Genomic DNA, 14,211 nt, shown 5'->3' with positions numbered 1-14,211 from the left:
TTAACGATTCATTTGTGAATGAGGGCAAAGATTAACAGTACATAAAACACGCTGGAGGTCATCTTGAGCATGTTACGGTGAAAACATGAAGTTTCATGCAATAAATGGCTGCTTCTCTCACCTAGTCTTTGTGCCATCCCTTTAACAGCCATCTTACCTTTGTATATAAATTAGTATGAACCTCCAGAAGCTTCTATAATTTGTAATAGGACAGAGTAAAGGCAATCAACAGTAACCAGAACTGGCCCATTATGCTTTACACACACAGTAAACATAACAGTTTTACTTTAATAGTGTGTGGACAATGATGGATGGTACTTGACAAAAGTCGATTGTGAGCAACAACTTTAATCAATGTTCTAGTAAGAGGAATTTGATAGTCTTTTGATATTAGTGAAACAGAGAACATTATCTGTGGGCTTTGAGGCCTTAATGTCAGCAAGATATGTTTTCATTTTTCTCTTGCCCATGCAGATGTATGCAAATGACTCCATAGTAGCACAATGCAGAAACATGAAGGCCATGTATTGCGCACCTAAGAGATTATTTGAAGAAGGATATAACAATATCATTTACATAAGTACCTGGATTTTTATGTAAAAGAATATGAATTGCGGTTTTCTTCAGAGAGATTTTACCAGCAGAATGTTTCTTTTGGGGTTCTTTTTTGATGATACTATGGTAACGTCTGAGTAAACTTTTTCTGAAGGGACTTTACAACTCATGTTATTTGAGTAGTAGTAGTAGTGGTAGCTTCCTGCATAAAGATGAGAGATGTTCATTGCTGGGGGGCATACCCCAAGGGACGTGGAAACATGTATCTTTGAATTGAGGGGACAAACCACAGAAATATCTATAAACCAGTTTTTGACAAAGTGAATCCTCTTTCCATTCTCTAGCCAAACCTTCCTTTGCAAATATTAAAGCATTGTAATGTTTTTAAACAAAGAAGGCACAAATATTTTACCAAAAATGGAAGCTTCGTAGGTATATATATCTTTTAATTAATGTTCTATGTTTGTAACATGAAAGGGAATAAAAGAACATGTTGCGTGATCTAGTCCTTGTAAAGGTTTGAAAGCCAGGTCATAAAAGCATTCTACATTTTTAGTAGATTGCTGTAAAGGAATAACATCGTTACTGCACACAGTCTTTGTGAGGTTTCAGAAATAATGAAACTCTGTCAGCTACACATACTAATTATACCCAAAAAATATATTAAGTTAAATAATATAGAAGATTTTATATTTTTGCCATTTAACAATAAATAGAAATCGTAAAAATGTCTACATTAGAAATTGTTTACAAAGGTATGGACAAAATTTCATTTGTAGAACACTTGCACCCCATATTCAGAAAAAGAAGCCTATAGTTTTTTTACTGAGAAGGTCAAAATCATTTGAGGTTGCTAAAGATCAAAATGTGAAAAACTTGTAAGCACTATATCTCAAGATGTATTTAAGTCTTAATGAACAAGTCTGAGGCATATATGTTTCTTGTATTGAAAGTTCCATTGGACAAGGCCATATGTCTCTGGTATTTCAATTCCCAGTGAACAGGCCAAAGCAGGCCAAAGCTCTTTTATGATAACATGAAAATTACCTGGCTTGACAACACCATCTTGTATTCTGAATCTTTAGAGAGGGTTGTAGCTCCCAGTTTGGTGACAAACTGTGTTCATGTTTATTTTTAATTGTTTGTGAAATCCTACAATTTTTTCTTTTTTTCTTGCCCATTCAGATGTATGTGAATGACATCGTAGTAGCACAGTGCAGAAACATTGAGGCCATGTATTGTGCACCTAAGAGATTATTTGAAGAAGGAAATAACAATATCATTTACATAAGTACCTGGATTTTTATGTAAGAGAATATGAATTGTGGTTTTCTTCAGAGAGATATTACCAGCAGAATGTTGCCTTTTGGGTTCTGTTTCGATGATACTATAGTAACGTCTGAGTAAACTTTTGCCGAAGGGACTTTACAACTCATGTTATTTGAGTAGTAGTAGCTTCCTGCATAAAGGAGGGGCTGAGAGATGTTCATTGCTGGCGGCACACCCAAAGTGACGTGGAAACATGTAACTTTGAATTGAGGGGACAAAGCACAGAATTATCTATATTAACCAGTTTTTGACAAAGTGAATTCTCTTTCCATTCTCTAGCCAAACTTTCTTTGCAAATATTAAAGCATTTTAATGTTTTTAAACAAAGAAGGCACAAATATTTTACCAAAAATGGAAGCTTCGTAGGTATATATCTTTTAAATAATGTTCTATGTTTGTAACATGAAAGCCAATAAAAGAACATGTTGTATGATCTAGTCATTGTAAAGGTTTTACATGAAAGCCAGGTCGAAAAAGCATTCTACATATTGAGAAGATTGCTGTAAAGGAATAACATCGTTAGTGCACACAGTCTTTGTGAGGTTTCAGAAATAATGAAACTCTGTCAGCTACACATAATAATTATACCAAAAATATATATTAAGCTGAATAATATAGAAGAGGTTATATTTTTGCGATTTAAAAATAAATAGAAATCCTAAAAATGTCTACATTAGAAATTGTTTACAAAGGTATGGACAAAATTTCATACATAGAACACTTGCACCCCATATTCAGAAAAAGAAACCTAGTTTTTTTTTACTGAGGAGGTCAAAATCATTTGAGGTTGCAAAAGATCAAAATGTGAAAAACTTGTAAGCACTATATCTCAAGATGTATTTAAGTCTTAATGAGCAAGTCCCAGGCATATGTTTCTTGTATTGAAAGTTCCATTGGACAAGGCCTTATGTCTCTGGTATTTCAATTCCCAGTGGACAGGCCAAAGCAATGTGTACCTCTTTTATGATAACATGAAAATTACCTGGCTTGACAACACCATCTTGTATTCTGAATCTTTAGAGAGGGTTGTAACTCCCAGTTTGGTGACAAACTCTGTTCATGTTTTTTTTTAATTGTTTGTGAAATCCTACAATTTTTTTCTTTTTTCTTGCCCATGCAGATGTATGTAAATGACATCATAGTAGCACAGTGCAGAAACATTGAGGCCATGTTTTGTGCACCTAAGAGATTATTTGAAGAAGGAAATAACAATATCATTTACATAAGTACCTGGATTTTTATGTAAAAGAATATGAATTGTGGTTTTCTTCAGAGAGATATTACCAGCAGAATGTTGCCTTTTGGGTTCTGTTTCAATGGAACTATGGTAACGTCTGAGTAAACTTTTGCCAAAGGGACTTTACAACTCATGTTATTTGAGTAGTAATAATCATAATAATTATATTAATAATAAATTACATTGATATAGCACTTAATACAGCTGTTCAAAGTGCTTTACAAAGTAGGAATGAGAAAAAGAAAACCAAAGGAAAAAAAAAAACAGGAATTAAACAGAAATTTGCTTTAAAAGAAAAAGGGGAGGGAGTATCACGAACATGAAATTGAAGAATTCTTGAGAAAGGGAATTGAATACTAATTATCATTTTCCGGTTGATTTATCAGGTTGCAATGTCCGAGCACCAAACGGAACAGATAACACAGGCACCGGCGGAATCTGTTCGCCAGGTCATGAGTGTCCGGTTGGGTCACCCCTTCCGACCCCCTGTCCAGCAGGGTGGCATGCCAGGTGGTACCAGATGGAAGAATGTGAAATTTGTCCTGCGGGTAAGTTAAGAGCTCTCATGAATGAGAATAATGGAACTGCATTAAGGTATTTAAGGAGAAGAACTATAATTGATTGTCATCATTAAATTGAGTCAACTCTCCCACATTTCCTGAGTGTAGTAGATAATAGGTATTTTTCGGTCATCTCTCCTGTTTCTTGAGGCAGTTTAGGTGATCCTCGATTACGGCTTACCATCTTTCGTTAATCATGGCAATTAGGGTGAAAAAATATTGTTCCATTTCATGAACAGTCACTGTAGGAGTTATTAGGTTTAATATGCCCATTTAATCATAGATGAGTGATTTAACGTATGTATGTACTGTATATGTGAATGTATGTCTGCTTATGCGTATATGTGTGTGTAAGTATGGGTGCATGTGTGTATGTATGAAATACAATGCTAGATATAATGTTTTCTTTCAGTTTGAATATAATTCAATTTAATAATATTGTAATGAAATGGGTAATTTACCGTATAACCAATGTTTAATATGCAATGTCTTACAATGTTTATTGAATTTAAACGAAATACTTATGTAATCAGTGTTACATGATTCCATGTTACAATGATTCATGCAGACTATAAAGTATCCATTTTGAAATGAAATTTGTAATGCAAAACTACGTAAGCAATGTTATGTAATACAATGTTGTGTAATATGTAATGTCTCATGCAGTCTAATGTAATATATGATATCCTTGCTTGAAATGTGTTAAACCACACTCTGTACTCAATGTCATGTGACACAACAATAAAGTATTGTTATGTTTAATGCAGTCTACTGTGATGTATAGTATCATTGGATGACGTGCGTAATACAATTTACTATGTGATCAGTGCACGATGCAATTTATTTAAGCATCTCACAACAATTAAGGTGTCAGGCAAGCTCTTCTCTTATGTCTCTTTCTACCTTTTTCTCTGGTGTTATTATCTATAGTGTGCTCCATAATAACCAGTGACGGAGCGTCCGTACAGTCAGGGGGGGGGCGGATGCCCCCCCTGACGGACTTAAATGGACTGCTGGCGCCCTTTTCAGCTTTTTACCACTTTTTACTTATTTGCGATTATTTCCTTTTTTATTGTGCTCTCATCTACCTATTGACATTTGTCACATTCTTGACACTTATTTATACTTCGTTTATTTGCAAATTCGCCAGGAAAGGCCAGGAAAGGGTCATTTCCGGCAATCTAGGAAGTATCTCTACTCAAAAAAATTTATATACGCTCCGCGCCAACCTGCGGTGGCGCTCCGCTTGGATAGTGTCGAAAGCGCCCCTCCAGACCATCCTTGCCCCCCTTGACCAATACCTCTAGCTCCGCCACCGATAATAACTCTAGTCAAGACTGCTTCACAGCAAGTGTCACTATATCTGAAAGAAGGGAAGAGCTGTTTACGAGGACAGAAGATTAGCTTGGCAAACATTTGCATTTCTTTCTGTTTGCGCTTTTATATCACATTTCCTACTTCTAGAGGTAAAAAACTGAAACCTTTCTGATCTTTTTATCAGGCAAGTTCTGTGAGAATGCTACAGTTATACCTGAAGACTGTCCCACAGGACATTACTGTCCAGAGGGCACTGAATACATAGACCAGTTCCCTTGTCCAGTTGGGACGTACAACAGTGATACAAGTAAGTTATCGTAAACATTGGCCTACCTTTCTGACAAGATAACCCCCAGTGCCAACAATCCTGAGTTTAAGAGGTGAGAACCTCCTCTAAAGTCCCAATATGTGTTATTACAGATGGGACTGTTTGGCGGTTGTGTAATGTATGTGTTATTAGAGACTGGACTGTTTGGCTATTTCATCATTTTTATATCAGAGACTGGGTGAACTGTTTGACCATTTTATGATGTGTTATTAGAGACTGGACTGGTACCCTAGTTATCAAGTATAGGCCTAGCTGCTATGTCATTAGAGACTGGACTGTTTGGCTATTTTGTAATGTATGTGTTATTTAGAGACTGGACTGTTCGGCTATTTTCATTATGTATACATGTGTAATTAGAGACTGGACTGTTTGGCTATTTCATCATAGTGTTATCACACACTGAGTGAACTGTTAGACCATTTTATGATGTGTTATTAGAGACTGGACTGTTTCCCTAGTTCATCATGTATATACATTATGTCATTAGAGACTGGACTGTTTGGCTATTTTGTAATGTATATGTTATTAGAGACTGGAATGATTGGCTATTTAATCATGTATGTGTTATTAGAGACTGGAATGTCTGGCTAATTAATCATGTATGTGTTATTAGAGACTGGAATGTTTGGCTAATTAATCATGTATCAAGTGTAATACTGGAATGTTTGGCTAATTAATCATGTATATATGTGTTATTAGAGACTGGAATGTTTGGCTAATTAATCATTTATGTGTTATTAGAGACCGGAATGTTTGGCTATTTCATCATTGTGTTATCACACACTGAGTGAACTGTATGACCATTTTATGATATATGTGTTATTAGAGACTGGACTGTTTCCCTAGTTCATTATGTCATTAGAGACTGGACTGTTTGGCTATTTTGTAATGTATGTGTTATTAGTGATTGGACTGTTTCGCTTATTAATCATTTATGTGTTATTAGAGACTGGACTGTTTGGCTATTTCATCATGTATGTGTTATTAGAGACTGGACTGTTTGGCTATTTCATAGTGAGGAGAATTTTTCAAAACACCACAGTCGTTATCAAAACACTGGCAGTTATTTCTGCAGCCTGTAACAAATCTACAAATGAACTGTTAGCTTATTATATTAGTCTCACTTCAAAAAGAGACATTTCATGGTGTTCTACATTGTCTGTATTATAATTTTAACCAGATATTCAAAATCTTTTAATTTCATCCCATTTTCGTTCAATCCCATCATTCTTATGAATAGAGTTTATGACAAAGTGGTAGAAATGTTTCACATTTTCCCCCAGATTGACAAGATTTTAAAGCTTAAAGCTTTAAAGCTTAAAGCTATTACAAATCTCCTTTTGATAGATTGCATAGTGACCAGAATTCATGAAAGTTTGTGTGTTTCATTTTTCTTAAAGACCAAGTCAACGAAACAGTAGGATGTCCGTACTGTCCCCCAGGACAGTTCTGTGAGGGCACCGGTCTCACCGTTCCCTCGGGGTGGTGCGACGAGGGATTCTACTGTACGGGTGGATCATCATCAAACAGACCATTTGATGTTGGAGTCGTCGAAGCCACACCGACCCCTAGGTGTTTACCAATTTAATACTGAATCTATTTGTCTGAGCTATGACTGTATTGTCTTGTTCGTTATCAAATCTTGCCCTATTTGTATAAAACAGCTAACTTAGTTGACTGTGAACATATATTTATATAATAATAATAATAATAATAATAATAAATAAGTTCTTAATATAGTGCCAAGTACCAACAGGTCTCTAGACGCTTTACAAAACCTAAAACAAATAGAAACATAAAAAAGACAGAAAAATCAAAGGAATAAAAAAGTCTAGAAAACACAAAAACGAAAATTAAACAGTATGTAAAATACGAACATAAATTTCTTAAAACACGAGAAACAGACCAAAACCTATGAAAAAACAAACAACAAAGGATAAGCACATAAAATAGAGTTATACAAAAGTAAAAGTCCAGATTAAAACACGAGTGTATATATTTATTTTTAGTGTGGTTTTTAGCACCAGTTAAAGGACTTGATTTGTTACTGATCACAGAGGCATCCTTTGTAATACATAGTCAGATGTGTAAGGCGGCCAGCTTATGTCTAGCTACAAGTTATTCATCTTGCAGTACATACAGTCAGTTGATGATGTGCAAAACTGCTTCTATGAAATCACAAAATGAATCATTAACTTAAAAAACAGAGAAGGAAATATTGGGGTGTCCCAGGCAGGGATGTAGGACTTTTTTAAATGATTTGGATGGCATTTCTGAATCGTTGCGATATATACGTATCTATCTGTGTTTAACTTTTACAAATCACCCTGAGTTTCCAGTTATTTTGCAATGGGTATTTAACATGATTTTTTCAAGGATCTAAACTATGTCTCAAGCAATAGTCGTTCTGCTTTCTTACAGTGTCTCCTATCCTAATGATACCTGTCATCCATTGTACGACTGTGTCTGTCCAGACTTTGACATGAGCACCGGTGGACTGTGTTCCCCCGGGACCTTCTGTCCTAACGGCTCAGCATCTCCGATAAACTGTCCCGGTGGTATGTACTGTGAGACACCCGGCTTAGCTCAACCGACAGGTACGTCCTTCAGGAATATCAGTAACCATGGTAACAAAGTTTGATGGATTTTTCATTCTTATGTTTTGACTTACAGCATAAGGTAGCATATGCCCATTAAAATCCCCATTGACTTACACACTAAATCACAAAAGTAATGTGGTCTCTAAGTCTAGATAGAAGTTTTCACTAGCTAAACGCTACCCATCACTGGATAACTGACAAGTTGGACTTTCATGGCACTATCAATTTTCCGTACCATGACCGCACAGATTTCTTGCTATACGAGCCCCGGAAGTTTTCGTCACTTGTATTAAAACAAACCACTTCAATCGGTAGTAAACAATTTTCCTACGCTGCTCCTGGGAGGCCTAAAGGGGTCTAAAATTGCCTCAATTGACTCAATTTTCTCACCACATGTACTTCCATTCATACTCTTCAAAATGCAAGCCACAAAAAACCTAGATCATGATTGATAACAGGTCACAAAAGATGTTCTCCTGCTTCTTTTTGGCTCTTTTCCTGAAGGAGAACAATCAAGCGGATGGATATAGACTCTAATAGGAGTATGCCACCATAAGGCACTGTTCGTATTATTTTGTGTCTCCCATCAAGTACCGCTGTTTCCGAGTCCCAATTTTGCATAGCCTTTTGCAAGGCGATATGGGATAAAGATATTCCCTGTGGTCTGTTCAAACGGAATGTTCGGTTTTCCCAAAAAAAGTTTTACGAAAAAATCAAAAAGGAGGATCGATATGTATAAATCTAGGAGTGATGTGAAGGTTTTGGAGGAGTGGATCGCCAGCTGATCTGGGCCGGTAAAACTGGCCAAAACTGATCATAGGCATACTGCTATTTATGTTGTATTTTCAGTATCTCCTGAGTGATGGAGGTGGGCGGTATTTAATATTCATTTTTACATATATTTGGAGGTGTTGAGTTACAATACAATCTGAATTTGATGTCAATGACAATCACTGTCCGGACAACCGCCGATTTTGTCGTTGCCCCCCGAACAGAAATTTGGTCGTCTCAGACGACCTGGACGATCGTTAACAAATTTGTCCATGGTATAGTGTACACCATTATGTATGGTACACCCATCATGGTACTTACACCCATTTTGGTACTCATCTGTAATTTTTACGTCATGATCACAGTATCTGTAATACTCACTTTATATTTATCTTCTCAATATTCTATTCCTGCTGCCATGGTATAGTGTACCCCATTATGTATGGTACCCCCATCATGGTACTTACACCCATTTGGGTACTCATCTGGAATTTTTACGTCATGATCACAGTATCTGTAACCCTCACTTTATATTTATCAATTTTCAGGCAACTGTTCTGCTGGTTATTATTGTAACCACACCTCACCTGTACCTGACCAGTACATTTGCCCCCCTGGCTACTTCTGTCCAGAGGGTACAAGGGTTCCTTACTCATGTCCAGCAGGTACTTATAGTGGAACAGAGGGTAACCAGGACCTGGCAGATTGTTTGAACTGTACAGCAGGAAAATACTGTGAAGGTAAGAAGTTTATCTTTACAAACTTAAAATTAAAGAGTCACCATATTGTGAGTTTTGTGGCTGTAACAAGGAAACATATGACCATTTATTTTTATGTTGTCCTTTTGTTGAAAATGTTTGGAGAGAAACGTCTGAAACATGTGTAAAAGATAATTTTATAATGGACCCCATAAAAATTCATTTCGGGTTAATCGACGACTTAAGACATCCATTAAATTTTTTTATACTGCATGCAAAATATTATTTATTTAATTGTAAATTAGACAATTCTAAACCGAACTATTCTAATTTTGCTAATAAGTTTAAGTTCTTATTAAGAGTAGAAGAGGATATCTTAAAGAAAGAGAACAATGAAGTAAGAATGATTTCTTTTAATAATACTTTTGGGAACTATTCTATGCAAGGTTAACGTTTTTCGTATTCATTATCCCTATACTGTATTATTTATACATTATAATTTGTTGTAAAGAATAACCATGATTATTGTTGTTTAATTCACCTTTGTACCACCTAATCACAAATTTTGAATATATGAGATGGAAAAAAAAGGAAAAAAAAAAAAGGTTATTTATATTCATCGCAAATAATGAAATTATATTCATCGCAAATAATTCATCGCAAAAAAATAAGAAAAGAAAAGATGTTTATCAAAGCTGTTTAGTTTTGTTAATATTAACTCCCTCTGATATCGTTCCATGTACTTCATGAAAACCAAAAGAAAAAAAAGTGTAGGAGTTTGAAATTCTCTTTCAAATAGCCAGCCATGATACCAGTAGTTAAAGATAAAGAAAGATAAAATGTTCTCTTGTGCATGATTTTGACTGTTATAATATCTTGACAACAAATTCAAAGATGAAAACTTTGCATAGTGAATTTTATATGACTAAAATGTTATAAATCAATATTTCTTGTGAGTACTATTAACATCATTGAAATTGTCTAATAGAGTTTGATAAAATATGAGTGTGTTACTGGTGACTCTGGGAAGGTCGAAGAATAACTGTATAGGAAGATAGGATAGTTTACATTAATTATGATGCTTTGTTAAGCTGCTTTAAGTTAACGAAATGATTTGCTTTATATAGCAATGGCACACCTAGTACATGAAATATTCCCTAAATATTAAGTGAAAGATGTTTTGATCTCCTTTCTCTTTTTCATTGTATTACTTCCTTCAATTAATTTTTCGTCTGAATTTCGCGAATGCTTTCTGCTCGCCCTTTCAGGAGAAGGCAACAGTGCTCCAGATTACTATTGTGATCCAGGCTATTACTGTCCAGGAGGTCAGACCTCCAAGGACCCAGTGGGGCTTCAGTGTCCTGAGGGCCAGTACTGTCCAGCAGGGGCCTGGGAACCAATTGTTTGTGAGAATGGAACCTACAACGGGCAGACGGGTCAGGACGAATGCGAAATATGCCCGGCTGGCTTTTACTGTGATCCAACGGAATGTAAGAATTGAGAGATTTATCTGTTTAACTCTCGATCGAGTTTATCGATCCTTTCCCTCGGGGTAGATGAAGGGGTGGGGGATGGAGAGACGATCTTTCATAGGGTACTGTGTTGTTCCTTCTCTCTGCCTCGTATAGAGGTTAGAACATTTCCCACTTTAGTAGTCTGCTACACATCTGGACCTGTTCTCACCCCTGTTTACCATATGGTCAAATCCATTTTGTCTACCACACACCCAGACTGGTCACACCCTATAAATGTATCCTGTGCTGTTAATACTAAACAATTCCTTCTCCCTACCACCCATCTAACCTTGTCACTCCCCCCCCCCTCCCCACAATCGGGGCCTGTTCTCACCACTGTGTGACTAAGATGTTATATTGTAAATTGCGTTTCTACCACACGGCTACAGGATTGATCAAATTCTATGTGCAATGATCCAGTTTTTTCAAAACAACAATTTCCCACTTTCCACTTAACAGCTGGGCCTGTGATCACCCCTACTTCGTGCCCCGCCGGTTACTATTGTCCAGATGGTACGGGGGCAGCTGAGTCCCAGCCATGCCCACCGGGGACCTTTGGTGACACCGGTGGCTACGAGGAGCTGTCAGATTGTGTGGCATGCACCGCTGGCTACTATTGTGAGTCACCCGGACTAACCGCACCAACTGACGAATGCTACGCCGGTTACTACTGTACAGGAGGTGCATATAGCCCTACGCCTTATGATGACATGGTATGTAGCGAATCGGTTATATTTTTGAGAGAGCGACTGTTCGGCATGTTCATTTCAAATCGGTGCAAACCTAGACAACAGCAGCAAAGCAATTTTTGAAAAGAATGTATTCTGCTCTTAGGTGAAATGCAGGCCACCAAGCAATTCCTAGTTTTGTATCACAAGACCTAAGTTTCTTCTAAGTAGTTTTTTGTTTCTTCTTTGTAACACATGTTTTTTAGGGCTCTGGAAGAGCAATAAAAATCACCCTTTTGATGAGGAAAACCCAAATTGATTGGATATTTTTTGTTTTTGAGCAACTCAGGGTACCAACAGATTCATAAAAAATAATTATACTCTCATTAATATTCGCCTTCTTGGGTTTCACATGTTGCCGTGAAAAGTGATTTGAACAATGCTGCTGATAACAGTTTTACTTTTGCCCTACCATGTCCGTCTATTCTTTCACACACACACGCACACACACTGCTCTGGGATGCTAGTCAGAATCCAGGAACAAAGTGGTTTGACCCTGAGATTACTACATACCATTGTGTGATGCATCCCATCAATCTAACTGACCTAGAAAGGGATACCATATCTAAACAGGCCATTTCTTTTCCAGAAATGATAGAATATGAACTTAAAACTGAAATTTGTTAAAATCAAGAGCTTAGATATTTTGAATTTCACTTTTGTTATATAAATATTCCGATTTTTACTGAAACTTTCTGAAAATTCTGTTGATGCCTTATTCTTTTTAAACTATGTATTTCTGTGTACCTAAGATAGACATATACTTAATCATATATATTTTGATATCTGATCAAGTTTCTGAAAGCTATCGGTCAAATGACTTTTATCTTCCTTTGTTCAGGTGGATCCGGATAACACAACTTTTACTGGTAATGACGTCTGTCCAGTAGGTTACTTCTGTTCCAATGGTACTGCTTACCCAGAACCTTGTCCCGCAGGGACGTTCTCCACCAACACCAGAGTAACCAATGAAGAAGACTGTGAACCATGCCCGCCCGGGCGGTACTGCAATCTTCAGGGATTTGTGAAAGTCAGTGAAGCACCAAAATGTAGTGCTGGGTAGGTAGCAGTACGGTTGTTAGAGCCTTAACAATGGTGCAATCGTGTATTGATCAATATTTCTGGAATACTGACATACTGATGACATTACAACATAGTTACTCATTCACGAGGGATTACTTGTGTTACTCATTTCAATTTACTCGTGTACGAGATATTACTCATGTTACTCAGTATAAGTTACTCATGTACGAGATATTACTTGTGTTACTCATTACAAGTTACTCATGTACGTGATATTACTCATGTTACTCATTACAAGTTTTTGTGTATGAGATATTACTCATGTTACTCATTACAAGTTACTCGTGTACGAGATATTACTCATGTTACTCATTACAAGTTACTCGTGTACGAGATATTACCCATGTTACTCATTACAAGTCACTCGTGTACGAGAGATTACTCGTGTTACTCATTACAAGTTACTCGTGTACGAGAGATTACTCATGTTACTCATTACAAGTTACTCATGTACGAGAGCTTACTAATGTTACTCATTACAAGTTACTCATGTACGAGATATTACTCATGTTACTCATTACAAGTTACTCATGTACGAGATATTACTCATGTTACTCATTACAAGTTACTCATGTACGAGATATTACCCATGTTACTCATTACAAGTTACTCATGTACAAGATATTACTCATGTTACTCATTACAAGTTACTCATGTACGAGAGATTACCCATGTTACTCATTACAAGTTACTCATGTACAAGATATTACTCATGTTACTCATTACAAGTTACTCATGTACGAGAGATTACTCATGTTACTCATTACAAGTTACTGGTGTACAAGATATTACTTGTGTTACTCATAGCAAGTTACTCATCAACAAGTAACTCATATACAACAGATTATTCATGTTACTCATTACAATTTACGAGATATTACTAATGTTACTCATTGCAAGTTATTTGTGTACGAGATATTACCCATGTTACTCATTACAAGTTACTCATGTACAAGATATTACTCATGTTACTCATTACAAGTCACTGGTGTACAAGATATTACTTGTGTTACTCATAGCAAGTTACTCATCAACAAGTAACTCATGTACAACAGATTATTCATGTTACTCATTACAATTTACGAGATATTACTAATGTTACTCATTGCAAGTTATTTGTGTACGAGATATTACTAATGTTACTCATTACAAGTTACTCATGTACGAGAGATAATTCATGTTACTCATTACAAGTGACTCACGTACGAGAGATTACTAATTTTGCTCATAGCAAGCCACATCAGTCACAATTCACAACAGTGCTTTTTGTAGCAAATGAGGACAAACAAATGCTATGTGTCTCTATGTTTATAACAGAAAACAGCGTTTCTCCATTAAAAGTTGTATAGTTGGCATATTGGAGTATACAAGTTCAACAGTGTGAATACAGTAACAGTCAAGTAAATTGCACTTTGGTGTGAGCATGAGTGCTTTTAAATACTCTTGCACCATTTATACCGGGTCCCATGTTCCAAGCACTACAACAGACAA

General features: G+C 36.3%; 1 protein-coding gene across 1 annotated transcript in view; it reads left to right on the top strand.

Annotated features, from left to right (window-relative positions):
• Window positions 1-14,211, top strand: part of LOC139977381 (uncharacterized) — a 212,008-nt gene that overhangs the window by 156,939 nt on the left and 40,858 nt on the right. The window contains exons 113-120 of the mRNA XM_071986681.1: window positions 3,508-3,669; window positions 5,183-5,305; window positions 6,727-6,898; window positions 7,748-7,923; window positions 9,246-9,437; window positions 10,664-10,885; window positions 11,369-11,622; window positions 12,479-12,696. Coding sequence (XP_071842782.1) covers window positions 3,508-3,669; window positions 5,183-5,305; window positions 6,727-6,898; window positions 7,748-7,923; window positions 9,246-9,437; window positions 10,664-10,885; window positions 11,369-11,622; window positions 12,479-12,696 — 1,519 coding nt within the window. The remainder of the gene's footprint in view (window positions 1-3,507; window positions 3,670-5,182; window positions 5,306-6,726; window positions 6,899-7,747; window positions 7,924-9,245; window positions 9,438-10,663; window positions 10,886-11,368; window positions 11,623-12,478; window positions 12,697-14,211) is intronic.

The sequence above is a fragment of the Apostichopus japonicus genome, chromosome 12 (genome assembly GCF_037975245.1).
Source record: "Apostichopus japonicus isolate 1M-3 chromosome 12, ASM3797524v1, whole genome shotgun sequence".
Taxonomy (NCBI): Eukaryota; Metazoa; Echinodermata; class Holothuroidea; order Aspidochirotida; family Stichopodidae; genus Apostichopus; species Apostichopus japonicus.
The sequence above is the reverse complement of the archived record's forward strand: the minus strand, read 5'-3'. Positions and strand labels throughout refer to the sequence as shown.